Genomic DNA, 26593 nt, shown 5'->3' with positions numbered 1-26593 from the left:
CCTTAGAGGGTAAAGAACAAATAATTGAATAAGGGATTAAAAAACACACAAGGAGCCATCCCTGGTAATTGCCCTTGACAGCCAGTGTGAAAAGGGCCTGGGATGGGGGCTTTGTCCCTCCCCTCTCCGCTCACACCTTTCAGCCGCAGTGGGTTCTTTCCTGTGGATTTAGAATAAGCTCCTTTTCTCTAAAGCAAGTGCTTCGTGGGAGTGGCCTGGCTTTTTTGTGAATTCCCCCCACCCCCGGTCAAAATGGGAGTGTGCAGATGGAACTTGTGCTTGACTCTATTTGACAGTCGGGGCCCATTTGTTATCTCCCAGGGCTGAAGTGGAGCTCGGGAGGGGTGAGACAAGCAGCGAAGCCTCCTGCGGGGTCAGCAGGCACAGAGTCCCCCTCTCCCAGCGTCAGGGGAGTGCAGCCATCTACTAGGAAGGGGCTGGCCCGCAGCTCTTGGGACACAAGGCGCTAGTTGCGGGGTGAAGAACTGTACAACAGGCAAGCTAGCTTCATGAAACAGGGCCACCGAATGAACAACCACAGCCCTTGGGGGCCGGCGCGCTCAGCAGTACTACGCCTACATGCCCCCCACTACTGGCTCACGGTGCAATTCTGCTACCCCAAGAGGGCCCATGATGAGGGCCCGGGGAACGTTTGGACGGAGAGGTGGGACCAGGGCACGTGCTGAAACCTGGGAGGCAGATGGGCCGGGGTGTGCTTGTCGGAAGCGTCTGTTAAAGGACCCTGTGCTGTGATCTCAGGCAAATCTCTTACCCTCTCTGTGCTTCTATCAGAGGCATTCCAACCAGAGTGACTCCATCTTGAGTGAGGACTAGGAAAAATGAGACTGGGACTTGCTGCAACTCCATCTTGAGTGAGGACTAGGAAAAATGAGGCTGGGACTTGCTGCAACTCCATCTTGAGTGAGGACTAGGAAAAATGAGACTGGGACTTGCTGCAACTCCATCTTGAGTGAGGACTAGGAAAAATGAGGCTGGGACTTGCTGCAACTCCATCTTGAGTGAGGACTAGGAAAAATGAGGCTGGGACTTGCTGCAACTCCATCTTGAGTGAGGACTGACTAGGAAAAATGAGGCTGGGACTTGCTGCAACTCCATCTTGAGTGAGGACTAGGAAAAATGAGACTGGGACTTGCTGCAACTCCATCTTGAGTGAGGGGACTAGGAAAAATAAGGCTGGGACTTGCTGCAATCTTGGTGAGGACTAAGGAAATGAATGGGACTTGCGCTCCATCTTGAGTGAGGACTAAAGGTAAGAGGCTGGGACGCCTTCCATCTTGAGTGAGGACCGGGAAATGGGGCTGGGACTGCAGCCATCTTGAGTGGGACCGAGGAAAAATGGGGCTGGGACTGCAGCTCCATGTGAGTGAGGACCGGGCGTCATTTTAGGACTTGCTACAGCTCCATCTTGGTGAGGATAAAAATGGGGCTGGGGACACTGCTTGAGTGAGGACCGAATAAATTAAGACGCGGGCTGCATTCCCAGAAAGTGAGGCATTCCCAGCCCCTAGATGTTTACATTAAGGGAACGGATTGATAACGTTTGCTAAACAGACCCGGACTCAGGAATGTCCTGATATCCCGATATGTTGAGAACAAAAGCATTCCTAATTTTACTTTAGAGATAATAATATTGATTCTCACAAAATATAGTAATTAAGACAATTAATCTTTTATCATAAACCCTTGTGACAGAGTACATCTCCCCATGATTTTCTTTGTTATCCTTTATACAAACAAGCACTGTACCTAGGGTGGACACGTTCCTCCTCTTACTTTCGGAATGCTCTATTCTGTAGCCATTCTTTCACTCCTTTACCTTCCTCCTCCTCCTCCTCCTTCTTCTTTCTTCTTTCTTCTTTCTTCTTTCTTCTTTCTCTTTCTTCTTTCTTCTTTCTTCTTTCTTCTTCTTCTTCTTCTTCTTCTTCTTCTTCTTCTTCTTCTTCTTCTTCCTCTTCCTCTTCCTCTTCCTCTTCCTCTTCCTCTCCTTCTCCTTCTCCTTCTTCTTCTTCACACAGAGTCTTGCTGTTGTCACCTAGGCTGGAGTGCAATGGCACAATCTCGGCTCACTGCAACCTCCGCCTCCTGGGTTCAAGCGATTCTTCTGCCTCACCCTCCCATGTAGCTGGGATTATAGGCACCCACCACCACGCCCAGCTAATTTTTCATATTTTTAGTAGAGGAGGGGTTTCAATATGTTGGCCAGGCTGGTCTCGAACTCCTGACCTCAGGTGATCCACCCGCCTCAGCCTCCCAAAGTGCTGGGATTACAAGTGTGAGCCACCGTACTGGACCACTCCTTTACTTTCTTAATAAACTTGCTTTTGCTTTAGACTGTGAACTCACCCTGAATTCTTTCTTGTGTGAGATCCAAAGACCCTCTCCTGGGGTGTGGATCAAGACCCCTTTCTGGTAACACTTTAGCATCTTCAACAGAGAAAAGAACAGAGCCTCAGTCTGGGACTGTTGTGGAGTTACAGAGAGAGCCAGTGTAGAGCCCTTAGCCTGGACTGGCACAGAGGCAGTCCTCAGCGCAGCTCCCAAAGTGAAGGAGATGTATTTTTGTGGAGACAGACGGGGAAACTCCTCTAGGCGAGAGAAAAACTTGGAGGTAATCCAGTCAGGAATAAGCCAGGCACACGTTCAGCGCACACGCCAGCCGGAGCCAGTTAGTAATGCCAGTGGAGTAGGGCCTAGAGTCAGGTATTTGGGGCTCAAGACGGAGATTTCTCAAATAACTTAAAACAGAAGTACCATTTAACTCAGCAATGCCATTACTAGGTATATGCCCAAAGAAATATCAATTGTTCTGCCATAAAGACACATGTATGCATATGTTTCCTGTAGCATTATTTATGAGAGCAAAGACATGGAGTCGACGAAGATGCCCATCAGTGGTTAACTGGGTAAAGAATATTTGGTCCAGGCTGGGCGTGGTGGCTCACACCTGTAATCCCAGCACTTTGGGAGGCTGAGGCGGGCAGATCACCTGAGGTTAGGAGTTTGAGACCAGCCTCGCCAACATGGTGAAATCCCGTCTCTTCTAAAAATACAAAAATTAGCTGGGTGTGGCGGTGGGCGGCTGTAATCCCAGCTATTAGGGAGGCCGAAGCAGAATAATTGATTGAACATGGGAGGCAAAGGTTGCAGTGAGCTGAGATTGTGCCACTGCACTCCAGCCTGGACAACAAGAGCGAAACACTGTCTCTACTAAAAATATAAAAAATAGCTGGACATGGTGGTGGGTGCCTGTAATGTCAGCTTCTCAGGAGGCTGAGGCAGGAGAATCACTTGAACAGGGGAGGCAGAGTTTGCAGTGAGCCAAGATCACGCCACTGTACTCCAGCCTGGGCGACAGGCACTCTGTCTCAAAATAAAAAATGAAAAAGGATATGTGGTCTGTATACATCATGGAACACTACGCAGTCATGAAAGGAAGGCTTTTGCAGCAACATGGACGGAGCTAGAGACCCTTGTCCCAAGCAGACTAAACTAATGCAGGAACAGAAAACCAAATGCCATGTGTTCTCACCTTTAAGTAGGAGCTAAACGTTGAGTACACAGGGACACCAAGCAGGTGACAGGAGACACCGGGGCCTACTTGAGAGTGGAGGTTGGGAGGAAGGTGAGGATGGAAAAACTATCTGCAGGGTTCTGTGCTGATTATCTGGGTGACAAAATAACCTGTGCACCGAACCAACGGCACGCAATTTACCCATGTAACAGATCTGCGCATGTAAACTCCGAGCCTAAAATAAAAGTTGGAAAGGAAACAAACAAACAAACAAAAAAACTGTAACTAAAAAAAAGCTATGAAAAGTATTTGGGACTCAGAAACCAGAATTCGGGGGTTCAAGCCCTGCTTAAGAGCTGGTGTAAGCTTGGGAAAGTCGCCCTAGTTTATTCATCCGCCAAATGGGGTAATAGAGCTATTTACCTCCTCCGGGGGAGGTAGTGAGTCAGGACGCAGAAGATGCTTACGGCAGTGCCTGGCACAAAATAAGGCTCACCCACCTTCAGCTGTGATTCTTTTCTTTTTCTTTCTTTCTTTTTTTTTTTTTTTTTTGAGATGGGGTTTCACTCTTTTTGCCCAGGCTGGAGTGCAATGGCGTGATCTTGGCTCACTGCAACCTCCGCTTCCTGGGTTCAAGTGATTCTCCTGCCTCAGTCTCCTGAGATTACAGGCGTGAGCCACTGTGTCTGGCAATTTTTTTTTTGGATGGAGTTGCACTCTTGTTGCCCAGGCTGGAGTGCAGTTGCACAATCTCGGCTCACTACAACCTCTGCCTCCCGGGTTCAAGTGATTCTCCTGCCTCAGACTCCCAAGTAGCTGGGACTACAGGTGCAGGCTGCCATGCCCCGCTAATTTTGTAGTTTTAGTAGAGATGGGGTTTCACCATGTTGGCCACACTGGTCTTAAACTTCTGACCTCAGGTGATCCACCCGCCTTGGCCTCCTTAAGTGCTGGGATTACAGGCATGAGCCACCATGCCTGGCCAGCTGGAGGCCACCAAGCACAAGGTGAGAGGTTAGGTTTCAGCTCAGTCTCCTAGGGCCCAAGGCTATGTTTTCAAATTTTCCAAAAGCAACAGCTCACTTTTAACAGCCAGCGCAACGTATCAACCGGCACCAGGCACAAGCCAGGCGTGGCCCTAAGAGCTTTGCATGCAGTGACTCCTTTCATGTTCCCAGCAACCCTGTGGGGCCGGACCGTGTCTCCATTCTACAGATGTGAACCTGGGACCCAGAGAGTAGAAGAAAGTTCTGAGGTCACAGGGCTGGCAGGTGACAGAGCTGAGATTTGAACCTGAGCCGGGCCCCAGAGCTGGCACTGTGAACCCCTTGACTGTATCTAACCATCCTACTACACAGCCAGGCCAGCCTCAGTAATCCAGTGAAGCCAAACCGTCAAGTGGGCGGCCAGGGCAGGCTGGGCCCTGCTGGGTGGATCTTCCCAGCCCGGAGCTGGGGTATTAGGAGGCTGGGGAGTCACAGCCTCCTGGGTCACAATCAGAGAGAGGGAGACAGGGAGGGATCTGACCAGTGCTGAGGTCTCTAGGAAGGCGAGGGAGGGAAGGAGCAGCAGACAGCAGTGACAGTGGGGGTGGGTGGGGAGGTGCTGGGGAGATAGTTCCTGATAGACACAGGGTCCAGGGAGGCAGGCAGGGGCAGGCAGGGGAGCGAGGACAGGCTCAGAGAGATGTGGCTTTGGTTCCTGGCTGTGCCAATGGAGCCTCACTTTCCTCCTCTGTGAAATGGGGACAGGTTCTCCGCTGTTTGGATACAGTATGATAAACAGAGAGCTCTGACACGTGTGCTTCCGCGGTGACAGACCTGCTGCTGATCCTACTTTTATAATTCTAAATTTACAATACAGTTTGATCCCCAAATGAAAAACCAGAGCTGGGCTGTAGGCCTAGGAATCTTCCCACAAGCCACGTGGCATTGGATCACACATAGACATCACCTCCCAGTGCTCTGCAGTAGCCCCAGCAAGAAGTCCTCCAAACTCAGCTTGAATGCTTCCCAGCACGGGGCGCTCACCCCTTTGCTGGCCAGCCCAGCTCAGCGTGTCTCACTGTTCATGGCTGGAACTCACTCCCTGCACTGAGCTACCGACCCACGGCTCCCATTCTCGGCCTCCCCTGGAAAATCGAACGCCTTCGTCCGCGAAGAGAAACGACTGCATTTATCTCGAGGCTGTGCTGATTTCTACACGTGTCTGTCCCCACCTGTGACTGGAGTCTCAGGAACTCAAGACCTGCCCCTCACACTGCTCTGCCCACACCTCGGTGTGGTGGAGATGAGCAAGTCCGAGGGCGGCTTCCAGGCAAGTGCAGGCACCTGACCTCACCAGGAAAGGCCTCTCCTGGCTCTCCCTGGGCCCTCACTTGCTCACAGGGGATGGCGGGCCCTGGCCGAGCCTTCGAACCTCAGCAGAGGGACTCTCGTCTTCCCCTAACAAACTCCAGGCAGAAGCCCTAAACGTGAAATCGGCCAAAGGACTATGTTCATTTAACTCAGAACTGAGGCCAGGGTGAGGTGAGGGAGGCGCTGGGGCTACAGGGTCCTACGACACTCACTCTCAGTGTCACGGGCCCCTAAGACAAGATGCCAACTTCCATGCTGTACCCAGGCTTCCTTCCCTTGCACTTAAACCTCTTGATTGGTGCGGGACTCCATAGGTGCCCTTCCTGGAGTTAGGCCCCCACTATGGCACCCCTCTCTTAATCACTGCATGAGTTCCCTGTTAGACTTGCGTTCTCCGACTCAAGCATAAGACAGGAAAGCGTCTTTGACACAGCAGCCAACGGCACTGGGTTCGGATTCCTCCGAGCAAGCGCACTAAGCTCTTCTCAGCAAGTCCTTGCTGACCTCTCTGGAAGCTCCTATAGGACCCAGTTTGAGAACCACGGGGGACCGACAAGCCCAGAGGTGCTGCCACCTGGGAAGCAGGCCCAGGCCTAGAGCCTCCAGCAGGGTTGGTCAGCCCTGGACGCTCTATTCTCAGAGGGTCCACAGGTCCGGGGGCTACAGGGCTGCTAGCCAGCCCAACACATGAGGGACCAGACCCTTGTGGGTTTCTCCGCAAACAACCAGGGTGCTGACCAATCTGCGCAGCCCACATCCTCTCAAAGGACTGCTGTGCAGAAGGAACACCAAGAAGGAGGGAGGCCTGGGGGGAGGGGCTTGTTCTGTGGGTGCAGCACCCACGCCTGCCCAGTAGGCACTCCCACAGCTGACCTGGAAGGCATGAGTGGGTGATGCCCTGGCACGCAGAAGAAGGAATTTGCAGTGGCCAGAATGCCACATAGTGCTTTGGGCTCCCAAAACGAGAGCCGCAACAGGCGCTCATCACAGAGATCTCTTATCACCCGGTGTGCTAAGCTCAAAATGGGATAATTACAGCCCAAGATGGCTTCTTTCTTTTTTATTATACTTTAAGTTCTAGGGTACATGTGCACAATGTGCAGGTTTGTTATATACGTATACATGTGCCATGTTGGTGTGCTGCACCCATCAACTCGTCAGCACCCATCAACTCATCATTTACATCAGGTATAACTCCCAATGGCATCCCTCCCCCCTCCCCCCTCCCCATAATAGGCCCCGGTGTGTGATGCTCCCCTTCCCGAGTCTAAGTGATCTCATTGTTCAGTTCCCACCTATGAATGAGAACATGCGGTGTTTGGTTTTCTGTCCTTGCGATAGTTTGCTGAGAATGATGGTTTCTAGCTGCATCCATGTCTCTACAAAGGACACGAACTCATCCTTTTTTATGGCTGCATAGTATTCCATGGTGTATATGTGCCACATTTTCTTAATCCAGTCTGTCACTGATGGACATTTGGGTTGATTCCAAGTCTTTGCTATTGTGAATAGTGCCTCAATAAACATACGTGTGCATGTGTCTTTATAGCAGCATTATTTATAATCCTTTGGGTATATACCCAGTAATGGGATGGCTGGGTCAAGTGGTATTTCTAGTTCTAGATCCTTGAGGAATCGCCATACTGTTTTCCACAATGGTTGAACCAGTTTACAATCCCTTCAACAGTGTAAAAGTGTTCCTGTTTCTCCACATCCTCTTCTCCACATCCTCTCCAGCACCAGCTTTAAAGTTCATATGGAACCAAAAAAGACCCCGCATTGCCAAGACAATCCTAAGTCAAAAGAACAAACCTGGAGGCATCACACTATCTGACTTCAAACTATACTACAAGGCTACAGTAACCAAAACAGCATGGTACTGGTACCAAAACAGAGATATAGACCAATGGAACAGAACAGAGCCCTCAGAAATAATACCACACATCTACAGCCATCTGATCTTTGACAAACCTGAGAAAAACAAGAAATGGGGAAAGGATTCCCTATTTAATAAATGGAGAAATAGGCTTCTTTCTTCATCTGGGCTCCTTCAGTCTTTCTGCTGCCTTCCCCTGGGAACCCGCTCTTACTGGGCGTGTCCATAACTGGAGAAGGAGAAAATGAAACACCACATCCTTCTTTGTCTGCGGAGGAGGGAGGCCCAGTTCTGTGCACCCAGGAATTACTGGATGTGTGGAGAGTCCCACAAAAGTGGGTGCCTTTGGAGTCCGCTATAGAGAAGAACACCAGCCAGGGGCTCTCAGATGGCTGCACCCTCCCAGATCCTAAGGGGATGCTAGGGATGGGCAGAGCGTGGGGTGGAAGGACATGGTGGCCGCTCTCTCCAGGGCCCTTAAAATCCTATTATTCATGGTCAAGTGTGGGAGCTGTCTTGGTCAAGCCCGCCAGCGTCTCCTTAACTCATGAGAATAGCAGGAGAGCTGAAACAAAGTGTGGAGTCCTTTGGAATAATCGAAAGTCTCTCTTTTCCATCGGAGGCCCTTTCTTTGGAGAAGTGGCTATAGGGAGTCTAGGGGCTGGATTTCTCCCAGGGATTTCAGCAGGGAAAGAGGAAACAGATGGATGAAATCAGGGGCCCCCAGGGCCAGGCAGGGAGGGTACCATGAGGCTCCCAATCGCTTCTCTCGCACCTTCCCATGGGTACCCTTCCTGGAGTTAGGCCCCCACTATGGCACCCCCTCTCTTAATCACTGCGTGAGTTCCCTGTTAGACTTGCGGTCTCCGACTCAAGCATAAGACAGGAAAGCGTCTTTGACACAGCAGCCAACGGCACTGGGCTCGGATTCCTCCGAGCAAGCACACTAAGCTCTTCTCAGCGAGTCCTTGCTGACCTCTCCGGAAGCTCTGACGCCCCTCCCACCTGCTCCCTGCACCTGGAACTCCTGCCACAGCCCTGCACCCTTCCTATGGGGCCTTCTCTTGAAACAGATGCTGCAGCTTTTAGAGCAGCAGATACATGAGGTTTGCTTCCTGTGGTTCCCCGGGGGCCCGGCACAGTGTGGGACACACACTTCACTCAGTACACACCGGCCCATGAGTACCTCCCATACAGCAAGCACGTGCACACCCTCATGTAGGCGGGACACACGCCCTCAGTACACATGGGCCGGTGAGTAATACACCAGGCGCGTGCAAAACTCTCATGTAGGTGGGACACACGCCCTCAGTACACACAGGCCGATGGGTACCTCCCACACACCAGGCACGTGCACACTCTCATGTAGGCGGAACACACGCCCTCAGTACACATGGGCCGAAGAGTACCTCCTACACACCAGGCATGCACACCCTCATGTAGGTGGGACACGCGCCCTCAGTACACACGGGCCCATGAGTACCTCCCACACACCAGGCGTGCACACCCTCATGTAGGTGGGACACACGCCCTCAGTACACATGGACCGAAGAGTACCTCCCACACACCAGGCGCGTGCACACTCTCGTGTAGGTTTTCTTTGGTTCTCACATGCTCCAACGTTGTAAGACGGCAGTGACCACCTATCTAGAGTGAGCTACGTGCGAAGCCTCGGCTGAGAGTTCATGTCCGCCGCCTCTAATCCTCATGCAGCCCCATTCTGCAGACGAGGAAGCTGAGGTTCAGAGCAGTGAGGTGGGGACTGGCAGAGGGGGAGTCTGAGCCCCGGGGGGCTGTAGAAATGCACACGGGGCAGCAGGGCTGACCACAGAAGGTGGCACTGAACAGTCTCCTAGCGGCTTGGGGGCTCAGTGCTACAGGCTCACACTTATTTGTGGGTCTTGCTATGGGCCACCCGAAGTACGGTCTCAGTGGCCACACAGGCCCAGGGGACCGAAATGAGGAAACAGAGCTGCTGGCCACCACGTGGAGGAAGCCCTCACGGGAGCCGGGCCCTTCCAGCTGGGCACACAGAGGGTGGGGGCTGCAGGGAGGTGCCTCGGGCCAAGGCCAAGGACTCTGTGGAGGGAACTCTGCTAAGGACATGGAGCTGCCCAATAAGATTCCAGGGTGAGGAGGGGCTTGAGGGAGGTGGCCGTCCACACAGCATCTAAGTGGAGAAGCTCCAACTCCCACCCTCGCCAGCACCCATGCTCAGAGCTGGCTGCCTCTGTCCCGGGTCTCCAGAATGTGATGGGTGAGCGGAGGCAAGAGGACCCAGCCCAGCTGCCCAGGCTGGAGCAGGAGCTGCAGAGGGTGGGCCAGACCTCCCCTCCCTCACCTCTCCTGATACATCCCTCGGCTCCGCTGTGCACACCCACCCCCAAATCACACAGGCTGAGCCAAACCCTGAGTCCCAGCTGCAGGACGTCTGCACCAAGTGTGAGGATAACCACAGCCCGTCGGCTTCCTTAGCCTCCTCAGCCTCGTGGGGAATTCTCTTAGGCACTGTTGGAGGGAACAGCAGCCCTGAATGCAGCCTCCGGAGCAGGGGAGGAGGCTGCCAAGCTGTGTAGGGACAGGGCTCAGGGCTGGAGAGAACCGAGGAACCATAAAGAGGAAGAGGGGAGCAGCACACTGGACTTGGAGCCGGGTGCCGGCACTTCAGTCCCTCTCTGCCGGTGCTTCTGTGCAGACCAGAGACCAGCTCCACCTTCATCCTCCGAACCTCCCCTAGGTTTCCGGCCTCCCCCGAGCAGCTGTCCCTTGGTCAGGAGGCTGCTGAGCTGGAATCACAGGCCTAACTTCGCGGTGCTCTCCACGGAGGATGCTGGCACGGCTTTGACAATGCCAGCCAATGCCCTGCTTAGTGATGGGGCACAATACTGAATCCTAGGTCTGATCTCCAGGATCAGCATGCTGGCGGGTGAGAGCCGCACAAAGCCCCGCACCTGGCTGGCCTCCATCCTCACAATTGCCTTTTCAGTCTGCGTTTGCCCCTTGCCTACCCACGGAGCACACAGGGCAGTGCCAAGCATGTGGAGCTGCAGGTGAGGTGGCGCTATTCCGGCCCCGGGAGCCTGCCTCAAGCAGGGATGCGAGGTGGGACCAAGAGACCCCTCTGTTCTACACCTGGTCTCTCTGCCACAAATGCTCCCTCCCCCACACCCATGTCAACTCAGCTGAAGGGCCTCATACCTCTTCCAGAATTCCCTCCTGTGCCGTCTCTGCCCCATCTCCTACAAGGTGGGAGCTCACAGGTAAGGATGGGGGCTTAACTGCCCGGCATGGGGCCAGGCTCAGCACAGGCTGCCCACTGTGGGCATCTTGAAGCCCAGCTGGCACAGGCTGTGACATGGGGCTGCGGAGGACAGAACGGCCCTGCTTGCTCCCCCAAAACCTCTGTAGAAATGCATTCAGCCACCACTTCCCAACCTCCCGAGCCCCAAAAGCTGAAGATAGGTGTCGGGTAGGACTGGGATTAGGGAATCTTCCTGGAGGAGCCCAGTGCCTTAGATTTGGGTGGCAGTGCAGCCCAGTGGCAATCAGGAGCTGAGTGACCCCTGGCGATTCCCAACTCTCTTAGGCCTTTGTCTCCTTATCCGTAAATGGGTGCCTGAAGCCTGCAGGGATGCTGCAGGCTCTAGTGAGAGATGGTGCCTCCGGGACCTGGCCCAGGTCAGCTTTCCTTCAGGGTGTGGTGGTCACCAGCAGCAGCAGGGATGGAGGCAGGACCCTCGGGCCTCCCTGCACTAAATCAGCTGCCCTTCCCAGGCCAACACACCTTGGTGTCAGGATTTCTCAGAGCAAAACGTCCCTGCTAGGCTTTTCCTAAGAGACTCTGGGCAGGGTCAGGAGAACCTGTGTGTCTCTCCCGATGCAGTGCGGACCCCAGTAACCTGAACATAAAACGGGGGTCATCTCCTATGTTTTTTCCTGACAACCCCTGCCTGAGGATGATTTCACCAAGACAGACAGAAGCAGCGTAGGTGCCACTCAGACTCACCACCGCCCAAAAACCTAGTGCGCTGGAGCTCTGCTTACCCCAGAGGGCCATGAAGACAGAGAAGAAGACGGTGGCGGGGTTGTCGAAGAGGTGGCTGGCGCGGGCCGTGGCGCAGGCTGAGCTCATCTTCCAGTAGCTGCAGGTCTTGTCGCAAAGTGGGCACATGGTGATATTTTGTCTCTGGTCACACATCTCCATGCTGCAAGAAAGAGGCAGCCCTGGAATCGCCTTGCCAGGCTGCGTGGATGGAGAGCCTCCTGGGTGGCGAGCTGGCCTGGGAGAAAGCGCTCGGCCCGAGCTGGGGGTTGGCGAGGGTCCCCCAGGTCCCTGCCGTGGTGGACATAGACCGGGTACTTAGCCATGCCCTGTCCCTCCTTGTCATCCAGGGCAGCTTCACAGGCGTGTGACCCATGCTGTTGCACTGGCCCTGAGCTCAGCAGGGCCTCATGCTTGGTTTAACGCTCCCCTGTTGCTGTCTTAAAACACACAATGGGCCGGATGCTGTGGCTCACGCCTGTAATCCCAGTACTTTGGAAGGCCAAGACGGGCGGATCACCTGAGGTCAGGGATTCGAGACCAGCCTGGCCAATATAGTGAAACCCCCGTCTCTACTAAAAATACAAAAATTAGCCGGGTGTGGTGGCACGTGCCTGTAATCCCAGCTACTTGGGAGGCTGAGGCAGAATAATCACTTGAACCCTGGAGGCAGAGGTTGCAGTGAGCCGAGATCATGTCACTGCACTCCAGCCTGGGTAACAGAGCGAGACTCCGTCTCAACACACACACACACACACACACACACACACACACACACCACACACACACACACACACACACACAAACACACATACACCATACACACACACATACACATACACACATACACACACACAGACACACACATACACACACAATGATTTTTGAACTAGGGACCTGTATTTTCCTCTTGTATGGAGCCCTGCAACCTCTGTTGCCCGCCCTGGAGGTGGACCCACCCAGGCCTGTTTTGTGGTAGATGGGCCCCGGAACATTCACCCCTGGGGTGACCCTGAGGCAGAAGCCTCTGCAGCCTGTCCTCCAGCCACTTCTAGGAGAGGCAGAGTCCCCAGCCTGCCCCCATCTAATCAGCAAGCCTTGTGCCAATAGCAAATGCTAGCCAGGTCTTTATGTTATAAGGTCCTGGAAAACAGTGAGATGACGAGGGTCCTTGCTCTGTGCCAGGCACCGTCTACGTGCGGTTCACACAGCATCTCCATCCGCCTGGTGGGGCGGCTGCCTTGGACGTGGCCTGGGTGCTCTGGACACATGAGGTAGAGAAACGGGGACCCCAGGACTCCTCTCTGGCAGACTAGGGGCTGGGCCGGGAGGAATAGGTCCCCAGCTGCCTGGCGCAGCAGAGGCCCACCCTGTAGGCTCACTCGGGAAGCAAGGGGGCCCTGGCGGGGACGATGGTCCTGCTCAGTGCAGGCAGCTGCTTCGCTGAGCACAGGCAAGCCAGGGACCAGATCTCAACCACTGCGGCCAGGAGAAAGGATCTTCGTGATGCCCGAGACCCATCTCTGTGCCTCGTCCCCAGCACTGACTCACTCCCACTAATATTAGAAAATACCAATACTGGCCCGGGCGCGGTGGCTCAAGCCTGTAATCCCAGCACTTTGGGAGGCCGAGACGGGCGGATCACGAGGTCAGGAGATCGAGACCATCCTGGCTAACACGGTGAAACCCCGTCTCTACTAAAAAATACAAAAAATTAGCCGGGCGAGGTGGCAGGCGCCTGTAGTCCCAGCTACTCGGGAGGCTGAGGCAGGAGAATGGCGGGAACCCGGGAGGCGGAGCTTGCAGTGAGCTGAGATCCGGCCACTGCACTCCAGCCTGGGCGACAGAGCGAGACTCCTTCTCAAAAAAAAAAAAAAAAAAAAAAGAAAATACCAATACTTCCAGCCTATTGGCGGCGCGAGCAGGAGCCTCATTATTGGCCGGCACAGATGTTCCACCTCGCCTGGACCAGCACTGGGGACCGCTGCAATCCCAGAGCCCAGAGAGGGGAAGTAACTTGTTCAGGGCCACACGGCAGAGTGAGAATGGAATCCTGGTCTCTGTCTTCAAAGCCCGAGCACTGCACGGCTCTCCTCTACTGCTCAAGGGCCGTGGGGGGCTCCCTGCGGAAGATGGGTGGCCTGAACTGGGCCCTCAGTTGGCTACTCAAACCCTCTGTGACCCTGGCCAAGTCCTTCAGCCTCAGATTCAGTTTTTCTTTCTGGAAAACGAGGAGGGGTCAGAATAAGGTCCTTCCCGCTCTGGCCCGCTTTGAACTTTCTCCTTTCTGCTGCCTTGGACAAGGTTCCAGGCTCTAAACACACACCCTGGCTGGTTGGGTCAGAGGGTTATCCGGGAGGACGCTGAAGAGGTGTTTGTTTTTTGACTTTCTGGATACACCGAACTTATACACAGAATCATGGCTAGTCCACGGCCGCTGGTACTTCATAAATGTCCCCTGCAAGGCTCTGGGGGGCCTCCTCCGTGCCCAGCATCATGGGCATTCTGGTTCAATTCTCTTCCTTCGGGTACTGTCCCTAAACATTTATTAAAAAGTGGTGTAGGGTCAGGCACGGTGGCTTACACCTGTAATCCCAGCACTGGGAGGCCCAGGTGGGCAGATCACTCCAGGTCAGGAGTTTGAGATCAGCCTGGCCAACACGGTGAAATCCCGTCTCTACTAAGAATACAAGAAGTATCCGGGCGTGGTGGTGGGCGCCTGTAATCCCAGCTACTCGGGAGGCTGAGGCAGGAGAATCGCTTGAACCCGGGAGGCAGAGGTTGCAGTGAGCCGAGATCGCACCACTGCACTCCAGCCTGGGTGACAGAGTGGTGTAGGTACTGCATGTTCCAGGCTCAAAAGATGGGTAGGTTAAGAACGATTCATTGAAGCCATGGCCATGGCCTGAAGCAGGGAGGAAGTGTGTGTGTGTGTGTGTGCGCGCGTGTGCGCATGGGAGCAGGGGTTGGTGGGGTGGGCAGGGCAGGCACACACAGGTGGTGGGAGAACCTGCACTCTGTGGTTAGCTAGCTCTGGGTTTGTATTTCAGCTCTTGCATTTTGTGGTCCATGTGGCCTTAGTTTTCCCGGCTGCAGAATGGGGTAGCTGATAGTGAAGAGAAGCCGTGTTAATAGGTTGTCAGGAGGATTAAACAACCAACAACTAGTACGAGTGTGGCCCTTGGAACAGTGCCTGGCACACCTCAGCCATCATGTGGTCATCAATGCTGTTGTCATCATCATGCAATAGCCAAGTGCCTTGCAGCAGCAGTGAGTTCTAAACCTAAGCCAGGAGCCGGCCTTTCGGGGTTCATCTTGTGCCCCTCACTCAGCCTCCTCTCTCCTGAGGGCCTCTCGAGGGCAGAGGAAAGCAGAGTGTTGGGGGGTGGGGGCAGGACGTCCCCAGTTGGGCACAACATGAGCTCCTCTCCCAGAGAACAGGCACGTGGAAGGCCACCCCCGTCATCGCCAGCATGTGGCCCAGGCCACAGTGACCACCTGGCCTGAGGGTGGCCTGGAGTCGCCGGCGGTGGGATTGGGGACAGGGAGGCCGAGGTGTATACCAATGGCCTGCCCATGAGCCCTACGGCTCTCCTGGGCTCTCCTCCCTGCCCCCCTCAGCTTCTAGCACAAACACCATCAGCCCAACAAGAAGCCTTTTTCTGATGGTTTTAAATCCCCCTCCGCCTCTCACTTCACCGCCTTTAGCCAAAATACAAAGAGCAGGAAGCTCTCTTCTTCAGGGAGGACTGGAGGTGCAAGGGCGGCAGGCGGCTCCACGCTGAGCACCGGCTTCCCTGCAAGCTTGGTGGGGATGGGGCGGAAGCTGCAGGAAGCACGCACCTCCCACTTCGCTCCAGGTCACCTACTGGGCAGAGGTCTTGGCTTTGGCCTCGTCTCCGCCCACAGTGGTTGAATCCTGAGTAACTGCTGTTTGCATTTCTGACCATGTGGTGGAAGGGCCGAGCTGGCATGACCAACCCCTGGGCTGGCAGAGCCTCCCTGCTGAGGCCACCCTCCAAAGGCAGGAAGGAAGGAAGATGGAGGTCCCCCAGGCTTCCTCCAGGACGTCATGGGGAGAATCCCCACCTTGCACTCACCATTTCCCTCTGGCTTTGAGCTCTTAGCCTAAAGCCAGCCTTATACTCCCCACCAAATCTGGGCTACCTTGATCTTTACCACAACCAAACCCAAGTGCCCAGGACCTCGTATCATATTCACAAAGGGACACCCTTTCTCCTGCCTAGGACCAAATAGCACCGAAGGGGAGAGAAGCCAGATTCCTCAGAGCTTTGATTCCGGGTGGGTGGAATATTTTAGGTGTTATTCATGTATCAAAACATCATTTAAACACAAATTGACCAGATATGGTCTTTTTGTGCTGCTAAGAGCCAGTTTCTTTCCTAGCTAAGACTGATTGCGTCTTTACAGACAGGCTCAGTTGATACATTTTCCAAACTATAGCTCTGCTTTAGAGATACTTGGCAGGAGTGGTTTGAAAAATAACCAGACTAACATTTTGGACTTTTCTGAGACTTTGAGCCCCTGCAGGGCAGGGCCAGCCCAAATTTCCCTTGACAGTCAATTTCTTGGTGGAGCAATTTGCACACTGAAGGCGCCGCCTGTCGACGTAGAGACCCTGCCAGAGGTTGGGAGCCTGGAATTGTCCTTAGGTTCGTGTCAGGAGATCTAAGAAACAGCTACAAAAGCACCAGAGGGGCTCTGCGCAGTGAGGCTGAGCTTCTCAAAACTTGACTCTTTTTTTTTTGGCTATAGGGCCTCACTCTGTTTCCCAGGCTGTAGTGCAGTGGTAAGACCATGGCTCACTGTGGCCTCGACCTCCCGGGCTCAAGGGATCCTCCAACCTTAGCCTCCCAACGTGTTGGGATTACAGGCATGTGCCACCGCATGCAAAACTGACTCTTTGCCCTGAGTCACGCGGGCTGGGGGGGCGGGCTGGGCCTCTGAGCGAGGCTCAGCTGTCTCAGGTCTGGGCCTTCTTTTCTGAGCTCCCTGACGTCTGACATACCCTTGGTGAACAGCAGAAGGCACGTCGGATCTACATTCAGACGCCTGCCTGTGCTGTGGGATGCAATCCTCCCTGATGGAACAGTTCCTGCAGGATTTCCCGGGGCTGCAGGTAGCCTTAGGAAGCTGGGCAGGTGGAACCTACTGTACAGCCCACAAGTGCCAGCCTGCACTGAGGCCTCTGGCATTCATGTCTCACCTCCTGCAAGCGCCAGCCTGCACCGAGGCCACTAGTGTTCATGTCTCACCTCCTGGGAGCACCAGTCTGCACTGAGGCCTCTGGCATTCATGTCTTACCTCCCACGAGTGCCAGCCTGCACCAAGGCCTCTAGCGTTCACGTCTCACCTCCTGCAAGTGTGCCACCCTGCACCAAGGCCTCTAGCATTTACGTCTCATCTCCCGCGAGTGCCAGCCTGCACCAAGGCCTCTACCATTCATATCTCACCTCCTGCAAGTGCCAGCCTGCACTGAGGCCACTAGTGTTCACATCTCACCTCCCGCAAGTGCCAGCCTGCACCAAGGCCTCTAGCATTCTTGTCTCACCTCCTACAAATGCCAGCCTGCACCGAGGCCACTAGCATCCAAGTTTCACCTCCCACGAGCGCCAGCCTGCACTGAGGCCTCTGGCATCCATGTCTCACCTCCCGGGCACACAAGGAAACAGAGAACTTTCTTGTCACATAATGACCAACAGTGAAAAGGAACGAGTAAACCATAACAACCTTCAAAGAATGAAAATGGTCAGATGTTTGTTTTATGCCTTTCTCTTAACAATAAAACATAGCCTAGCACAGATGGGCCTGAGAAGGGCACCCAGACTCCTAGACGGCTTCGAACCATGTCCTTTCCTCCTGACGGCTCGTGGCTTGGCGTGAGGTTTCATGTGTACAGGAATTGGAGTGACAGGCCAGTGTCCCAATGAATCGTGCAGCTGGGATGGCAGGAGAGGGCTCCCTGGTGTGTGCCGCGGGGCGGTGGGGGGGCTGCCGCCTACCTGGGGATGTTTTCGTCCACGGTGGCACATCCGTACAGGAAGACAATGATTCCCACGATGGAGGCAGGGATGAGCATCTGGGTGTACACGCCCAGCCAGGCGAAGTACAGGCCAATCTTCTCCCCAAAGTACTTCCTACACCAGGGGAGCAGAGCAGAGTCAAGCCCACTGTCATTCAATAGTAGCAGGGAAACATGCCCCGGGCCCTCCCCAGCAAGGAGCAACTCAAACCGGGGACACTGGTTCTCTCATCTGAGAAGCAGAAAGTGGGGTCCTGGGCCACCCCATCAGGTTGGGGGTGCTCTCTGCTTTTATGAAGCCCTCCCCTCTTCTCTTTTTTTTTTTTTTTTTTTTTTTGAGATGGAGTTTTGCTCCCGTTGCCCAGGCTGGAGTGCAGTGGCACGATCTGGACTCACTGCAACCTCTGCCTCTTGGGTCCAAGAGATTCTCTTGCCTCAGCCTCCCGAGTAGCTGGGATTACAGGTGCCCGCCATCACACCCATTGCATTTCTTTATTTATTTGTTTTTGAGATGGAGTCTTGCTCTGTCACCCAGGCTGGAGTGCAGTGGCGCGATCTCGGCTCACTGCAACCTCCGCCTCCCAGGTTCAAGCTATTCTCCTGCCTCAGCCTCCCGAGTAGCTGGGACGATAAGCATGCACCACCACTGCCAGCTAACTTTTGTATTTTGAATAGAGACAGGGTTTCACCACATTGGCCAGGCTGGTCTTGAACTCCTGACCTCAAGTAATCCACCTGCCTCAGCCTCCCAAAGTGCCGGGATTACAGGTGTGAGCAACCATGCCTGGCTCCCCCTTCTCTGTGGTGCCCCGGGAATGTGGGTGCGTTTCTGTGTGTGATGGCCCACGCCGGTGGGTGTGGGTGTACTTCCCCTGAGGCTGTGGGCTCCATTCCAAGCCCTGTTCAGTGTAAGGACTGGAAAGCACCTCAGCCGGGAGGTTCCAAGAAACCCAGTTGCTCCTCATATTAAGTGTGGTTGGCACCTTGATGGCTTGAATGGATTTCTACCAGCCGAGCTCTGGTGGGCAGGTTACCTAACCTGGTCCGCCCCTCCTTCCTGCCCTGTGGGGACAGAGATCCTCTTGGGAGAGGAGCAATCCTTACACATCAGAGGCAGCTCTTTCCTTCCCCTCCACATCTCAAAGCGGGAAACCCCTCCAGCCGCCCAGTGAGGCCAGGCCAGGCAGTGAATTTAGGAGATGGTAAATGTGACAAAAAAGGGCCCACCCTCCAGGGAATTTGAATAAATTGCTTCAACTAATGCTGGCCCAGGCTCTCAGCCCTGCAGGGACATTTTGGGTCTTCCTACACAAGCTCTTCGAGTTCAAACACGTTCCCAGGTACTGAATATTCAGAGTGGTAGAAACCCGCAGGGACGTTGGCGGACGTTATCCAACTGCCGTCGGACTAGGGACTTGATTCCCGCAGGCTGTGGCGCGTTCTTACCTGACCAGGTCGATGGGCTGGTACTTATAGAAGACGCCGTAACACGCCCACTCTTCGTACAGGAGCTGAGGGGGAGGAAGCAGTGGGGTTGGTGACCATGTGGCACCCTGAGGTTGCTCCTTGGAACGCAGCAGTGGGGACTGAGCCTCCGTGACATGATTCATTCATCCCACAAACACTTCCTGAGACTGGGCTGTGTGCGAGCAAGAGCCTCCCTTTGTAGGTGAACGTGGGGATGGAAAAGAAGCTTCTGGCAGGTTATGGAATGTGAGCTCTTCGTGATTTGACCTGGAATTGACCTAAATGGGCCGGACGCTGTACGGCTTCTCACCTTTAGGGTTTTTGGTCGTCCCCGTCAGACACCAAACCATTCTTTATAAAGGGCACAAAACCACCAGGGTTTTGAGCAGAGAAATACCAGTGGCGAAATTTTAAAAACTCTCACGGGATGCAAAGATACTCGAGGTTTATCTCCTGAGATGGGCTGTCTGATTAACAGTGCTTCGTGAAATAAATGAAATTGACACACACACACCCTGTTACCCCCCCAGGCTTTGGGCAGGGACGGTAATGAGTTTGGTGGATTGGAAGCCTTGTGTGAACATGCAGAGGATGTCCTGAGGAAGACGCCGGGTTAGGACTGCTGGTAAAAAAATAAAATAAAATAAACCCACGCGTGTGGGTGGTTAACGCTTTACAGACCTCAACTCAAAGCCCAGCGACAGGGCCACACTCAGGGAAGGCAGGATGCAGGTACTGCGAGGGGCCCAGAGGCTGTCCCGGGACAGAGCAGCTACCCACCAGCAGCCAGAGGTGGGGCAGCTGCCCTCCTCCTCAGTTCAGAGCCCATTCTGGGGTCAAGCTGCCTCCCAAACTCAGAGTCAAGATCACAGCTGGGGGACGAGGGAACCCCTTGGAGCCTCCGTAACTCCTCCCAGTGTCTGGAGGGCGGGAAGTGAGTGTGAGCCGTCTCCACAGCTGACATAGCCTCACGTGCCTGAGTGTCTCGTCTGGGGTAACACTGGGGTTGTGCACTATAGAGACCCTCCCACTGACAAACAGGGAGGGGAAACAGCGCAGGTGTACCCACGGCAGCCCCCACCCAAAGTCACAGGTGGAGGGCGTGTTTCTGAAATCCACAGAGGGGCCGTCTGCTGCTGCACAGCGCCTCGAAGCCACCAGCCTCACCTGCAGCTGAGCATGGCTATGGAGGGGCTTGTGACTTGTCTGTGGCCCTGGGCAGGTTCCCCCACCCCCGAATCCAGAGTCCTGGGCAGACCCCTTCCCCCATCCCTGTCTCCTCCTTTACACTGAAGGATGCGATCTCTCCTCCCAGGGCATGGAGAGAAGGCAGATGGGCTCCTGTGAGTTCCTGATGTGCAGAAGGTACAGGGTGGTTCTGCATCAGTGTGTCTTCTTAGGCAGATAACGATGAAAAGGCCACAGTTTCACTGTGTACATAGAGAGGCCTCGGCCAGCAAGCCTTGATGAAGCAGAGCTGCACCTCTGCAAAAGCAAAGCAGCCATCGCTGACCTGGGCAGCTTCCTCCCCTCACCTAGAGTCAAGCCGCTGATTTATGCCATAGATAGGTGGAAGATGCGGCAGAGAGGGAGGAGGAGGGAGGGAGGGGACAGAGAGACAGAAGGAGGAAGAGGGAGAGACAGAGACAGACGGAGAGACAGAGAGAGAAGGAGGGAGGCAGGGAGAGAGACAGAGAGAAGTAGGGGGGAGGGAGAGAGATACAGAGACAGATGGAGAGACAGAGACAGAGAGAGGTGGGGGAGAGGGAGAGAGAGACAGAGACAGAGACAGATGGAGAGACAGAGAGAAGAAGAGAGGCAGGGAGAGAGACAGAGAGAGGTGGGGAGAGGGAGAGAGAGACAGAGAGAGAAGGAAGGAGGCAGAGGGAGAGGCAGAGAGAGGCAGGGGAGAAGGAGAGAGAGACAGAGACAGATGCAGAGACAGAGACAGAGAGAGAGAGAAGGGGGAGGGAGGAAAAGAGGGAGAGAGACTGAGACAGAGACAAGAGAAAGGTGGGGGCGAGGGAGAGAGACAGAGACAGATGGAGAGACAGTGACAGAGAGAAGAAGGGATGCAGGGAGAGAGAGAGAGAGAGGTGGAGGAGAGGGAGAGAGAGACAGAGGCAGATGGAGAGACAGAGATAGAGAGATGGAGAGAGAGGTGAGGGAGGGAGATGGGGACAGAAGAAGGGAGGGAACGAGACAGGGACAGGGAGAAAGGACACAGTTCTGCACCGGGGGAGGAAGGACCCGCCCTCAGTGGTTCCCACCATCTTCTGACAGACACGTGGAGGGGGCCCACCCCCAGCTTTCTACATAAACCACTTGACCTCGGTGGACTTTTCTTCCTGCCAAGAGGCGACATCAATCACTCTGCACCGTCAAGGCAAAGAAATCCAACTAAAGACTCCACTGTTAGTGCTGGAAGGACTCCAAGGTGGCACCTTAGCCCCGGTGAGCGGGCAGGGGGGTGTCCAGGCATGGGGGCTGTGGACTGGAGAACCAGGCCAGCCAGGTGGCTTCAGTCACTGTGACCTGGGAGCCTTCCAGCATCCGGACCCTGGAGGGATCCCAAAAACCCTCAGGCGTCTCTCTTGTCGAAACCCCCTGCCAGGACTCACATGGCTGCCGCCGGCCCTTGGTGACATGGATGCAGTCTTTAATTGGTGTACATCATTGCCCCTTGCCTTTGCCTCTAGAACAGAGGCACCAGAGGGACCAGGTTTGTCTGGTCCTTCTCACCCTCCATGCCTCCAACAGGGCCTGTGAGTTTTCAGTAAGTGACTGTTGAATGAATGGATAAATGGATGGATGAATGACATGTTGGGCTCTGTGGCTCCCAGTCCGGACCAGGGATGCAGCAGACCTTAGTCCACACCTGGAGTCAATCCCCCACAACCCAAGCCACCCCGCTCCCCCACAGGGCCCAGGTGGTCCTACTCTTCCAGTGCCTTGGCAGGAGGAGGCAGCAGCTGCCCAGCAGAATACCTTCTGCATATCCAAAGACAACTCTGGGGGTGTGTCTTGCTCACCCGGGGTTTAGTTCTGTTGGGTGTGAACTCGCCCAAGATCCTGGAGGAAGGCGCTCACTCTCAAGTACTCCTACGTGTTTGTGGTCCCATGATCAGACCGAGAGTGATGGCTGCCCTGCCGTGGCCCAGACCTGCCTCCTGCTTAAACTTCCCTACACTCTCTTCTGCCCACCCTCCAGCTCAGCACAGGAAAATGTCCTTGGCTGCAATTTCCTTTCTGCCCTGTGAGGTACCCAGGGTCAGGCACGCGGGGCTCCTGCCACTGATGGGAACAATAATGGAGAAGGCATGGGGTCTGTCACTGGAAAGGCAAAAACTCAGTGCCAGGCTGTGATGTGGAGCCATCGCGGCAGAATGCAGAGTTCCCCGCAGCTCTCAGTCAGGACCCAAACACTCATGTAATCCTCCTTCCTTTTCTTCTTTCCATCATCCATCTACCTATCCATCATCCATCATTCATTCCTCCAGCATCCATCATTCATCCCTCCATCATCCATCCATCATTAATTATTCATCCCTCTGGCATCCATCTATTTCCAATGCATTTGTCTAATGCATTTCATTCATCTATAATGTATCTATCTAGAGATTACATTTATTCTATCTCTTTGTATCTATTTATTTACTTCTATCGTATCTACTCTAATGATTATTCCATTATTTCCATTATTCACACCAATGAGCCTAATGAGATTATTCATTGTTTATTTCCTTTTTCTAGTAATTTGTCGATCGATCGAGTCGATCGATCGATCGATCGAGATTCTTCGATATCGAGCATCATCTATCGACGTATCTATCGACCGATCGCATCGACCGATCGACGTATCTATCGTATCGACGACGTATCGATAGCGATTATGATTCTTCGCATTATTTTATCTTCGATTAGCATGATTTACCGACATTATCGATTATCGACTCTTGTAGACTTATCTATCTATCGACGATCGACGTATCTATCTATCTATCTATCGGTAATGCATTTAGCGACATCATTTATTCTCCCAGCATCCACTATTCATCCTTCCATCAGCCACCCATCCAAAAATTACACTATTCATCCTCCGCATCCATCCATTCACTCCACCACCCACCACACATCATCTATCATTCATCCTTCCATCATCCACCCATCCACCCATCATCCATCATTCATTCCTCCAGCACCCGTCCATCCATCCATTCATCCATCCATCCATCCATCCATCCACATCCATCCATCCACCCATCCACCCACCCATCATCCATCATTCGTTCCTCCAGATCCATCATTCATCCTTCCAATGGCCATCCATCCATCCATATTAATTATTCATCCCTCAGGCATCCATCATCCATTCACCTACCCACCCACCTATCATCCATCCAAATCCATCCATCCATCATCCATCCAATTGCCATCCATCCATCCTTTCCATCATCCATCCACCCACCCATCATCCATCATTCATTCCTCCAGCATCCATCCATCCACTCACCCAATCCCATCATCCATCATCCATTCTTCCAGCATCCATCCACCCATCTACCCATTCACCCACCTATCATCCATCCATCCATCATTGATTATTCATCCCTCCAGCATCCATCCATCCACCATTGCTCTCGAATTTACCTATCATCCATCATTCATCCTTTTCCATCAGCGCTGTCGCATTCACTCTTACTGATTTATTATTTATTATTTATTTTAGATCTATCTATCTATTTACTTATATGACGCATTTATCGCATTAATTTATCGACGAGCCGACGTAATGGTTTACTGATCGCATCGACATTTATCGACAATTGTTATTTTATTTTCATTTATCGATTTATCGCATTTAATGGCCATTAATTATTTGTTTTATCTATCTACTGGTTTGGCGACCGAGAGGGGATTTATCGTATCTATCGACGACGATCGCATTCTCCATCCTCCATTTATCCATTATACACTTATCCATCTCCATCTCTATCCATCCATTTATCATCCCTTAATCCACTCCATTCACCAAACTGTCACTCATTACTCCCTGACTACCCCCATGGGCCAGGCATTGTATCCACTGCTAGGACCTAAAATTAAATGGGGAGTGGGAAGCATTCCAGGTAAACAGCTGGGCCTGGACAAACCCACATTGTGTTTGCTGGGCCTGGCACACAGTAGTGCACAGTAAGTATTTCTTGAATGAATAAGTAACTGAATGAGCTAGTCCTGGCACTGATGTGACCATCAGCCAAGCAATCCTGAGATTAGAAAAGCAGCCAGTGTGGCTTGAGAATGGAGGAGGGGGAGGAGGGGGTAGGGTTCAGGGGCCTGTGACCCAGAGAACTGAATTCAGCCAGAAAGGAACTGCTGGTGTCCATGGAAGAAGCATCTTTAGGGGGAGGATAGGCATCTGCTAAGCGCCAGAGGGGTGCGGAGGAATGAAGGGGGCTGGACTCTGAGGCTGGAATTGGTCAGGACAGGCCTGTGGAGGGGATGTTCCTTTTCCAACAGGATCGGGGTGGGGAGTTCTGCAAGTCATGGGGTCTCAGACGATGCCAGATGTTACACTAAAAATAACCAAATATGTAATTTTTGTGCTAAGTTAGATAGCATCTTCATCTGGACTCCCGGGCAGGCAAGCTGTATCAAGTACCAAAGATTTAAAAACATGTATGGGGGCCTGTGGGGGGAGGCTGAAAGGAGGAACGTTCCATACACAGAGGTCCTGGCCCCTGGGAATTGGGACAAGGCCACTATTGTGAGGTTGTCAGGGAAGCATCTCTACCCACCACCTGCGGAAGGACCAGCAGTTGAGGCAAGGTCTAGGAAGGACTGCTTCCCGGGAGGGAAGGCTGGGCACGTTTGGGGAGCAGAGGCTGACGTGGAGACCTGGGGGGAAGGCTGGTATCCGGTGTGGGCCCATGGGGGAGAAGGGAAGAGCAAATGGCTGTGGTGGGGACATGTTCTTTTGGGGGGCATGGTAGAGGAGCAGAGCTTCCTGGGGAGCCTGGGTGGGAAGGGTGGAGTTCCCATGCTCAGAGCGAGGGGCAGAGGGTGGGGACCGACGCTTTGGGGAGTAAGGGATTAGCAACAGCCACTAAAGAATAAAGGGGCTGGCTGGGTGCGGTGACTCACGCTTGTAATTCCAGCACTTTGGGAGGCCGAGGCGGGTGGATCACTTGAGACCAGGAGTTCAAGACCAGCCTGGCCAACATGGCGAAAGCCCGTCTCTACTAAAAATACAAAAATTAGCCGGGTGTGCTGGCAGGCACCTGTAATCCCAGCTACTCTGGAGGCTGAGGCAGGAGAATCACTTGAACCAGGAGGCAGAGGCTGCAGAGAGCCGAGATTGCGCCATTGTACTCCAGCCTGGGTGACAGAGTGAGACTCCATCCCCCCACCAAAAAAAAGAATAAAGGGGTCACCCAGTGTTTCCCAAACTGTGTTCCCTGGAACACTAACCCGACAACTTATCCATTTAAAAGGGTTCCAGGTAAGGTACATTTGAGAAATGCTTCACTGACCACCATCAAACAGGTTTCCCCAACGCGCTGCTGGGGGCCATTGTTCTCTGTGCACCTGGTCTCAGTGGTTCCCAAGTTTATTTGCCTGGGAGCCCTGTGGGATTAGGCCATGTGCCAGCAAGGACTGCTGGAGGCCCAGGCACAGTTCAGATTGTCCTGAGAAGATAAGGGAAGGACAGCGTGTGAGGAGTGGGCTCCGGGAGGACGGCTTTCCCTTTCCCATGCTCACAGCCACCTGCCGAGGGCACTTTTGAGAATCAGAAAGAGGAAAACAAACCAGCCACACAAAGCTCAGGGACTTTTCTCCTGAAATGGCGAGAGGGGACACCCGCTGCTCAGCCCCCTGCAGCGAGCGCCCTGGGGAGGCCCTGGAGGCCAGCGAGTCCTCGGTCCAGCTGCAGACCCACCCTCGCCCCAGAATACCTGCAGCCTCGACAGAGCCGCCTCCTGCTCCGCTCCATCAACTTACTTTTCTGTCGTTGAACTCCACGTTTTCACCCTCGTAGTCTCCCTGTTAGAAAAGAGGAAAGGGACTTTCTTATCATCCAGTGGCGCTTTGGAGGCACTCACATCCATAATGTTTCAAAACACAAACCCCAGCAGCCCTCGTTGCCACAAATTAGATCATCCTGGGACAACATTTCACAGAGAGCGGGAGGGTTGCCCGGGTGTGCCCCCTGTTCCGATAGAAAGGCCGTGCCAGTCCCTGTTGGCCTCCAGGACGGCCTGAGTGGCCTCTTCCC

General features: G+C 53.7%; 1 protein-coding gene across 12 annotated transcripts in view; it reads right to left on the bottom strand.

Annotated features, from left to right (window-relative positions):
* ANO1 (anoctamin 1) overlaps positions 1–26593 on the bottom strand; it is a 218213-nt gene that overhangs the window by 46140 nt on the left and 145480 nt on the right. For all 12 annotated transcript variants that reach the window (XM_017948165.3, XM_017948164.3, XM_017948166.3 and 9 more), the window contains 4 exons: positions 26320–26361; positions 19297–19361; positions 17831–17965; positions 11810–11970 (listed from right to left, as the gene is read on the bottom strand). In XM_017948165.3, coding sequence (XP_017803654.1) covers positions 11810–11970; positions 17831–17965; positions 19297–19361; positions 26320–26361 — 403 coding nt within the window. The remainder of the gene's footprint in view (positions 1–11809; positions 11971–17830; positions 17966–19296; positions 19362–26319; positions 26362–26593) is intronic.

Source organism: Papio anubis, chromosome 12, assembly GCF_008728515.1.
Source record: "Papio anubis isolate 15944 chromosome 12, Panubis1.0, whole genome shotgun sequence".
Classification (NCBI taxonomy): domain Eukaryota; kingdom Metazoa; phylum Chordata; class Mammalia; order Primates; family Cercopithecidae; genus Papio; species Papio anubis.
The sequence above is the reverse complement of the archived record's forward strand: the minus strand, read 5'-3'. Positions and strand labels throughout refer to the sequence as shown.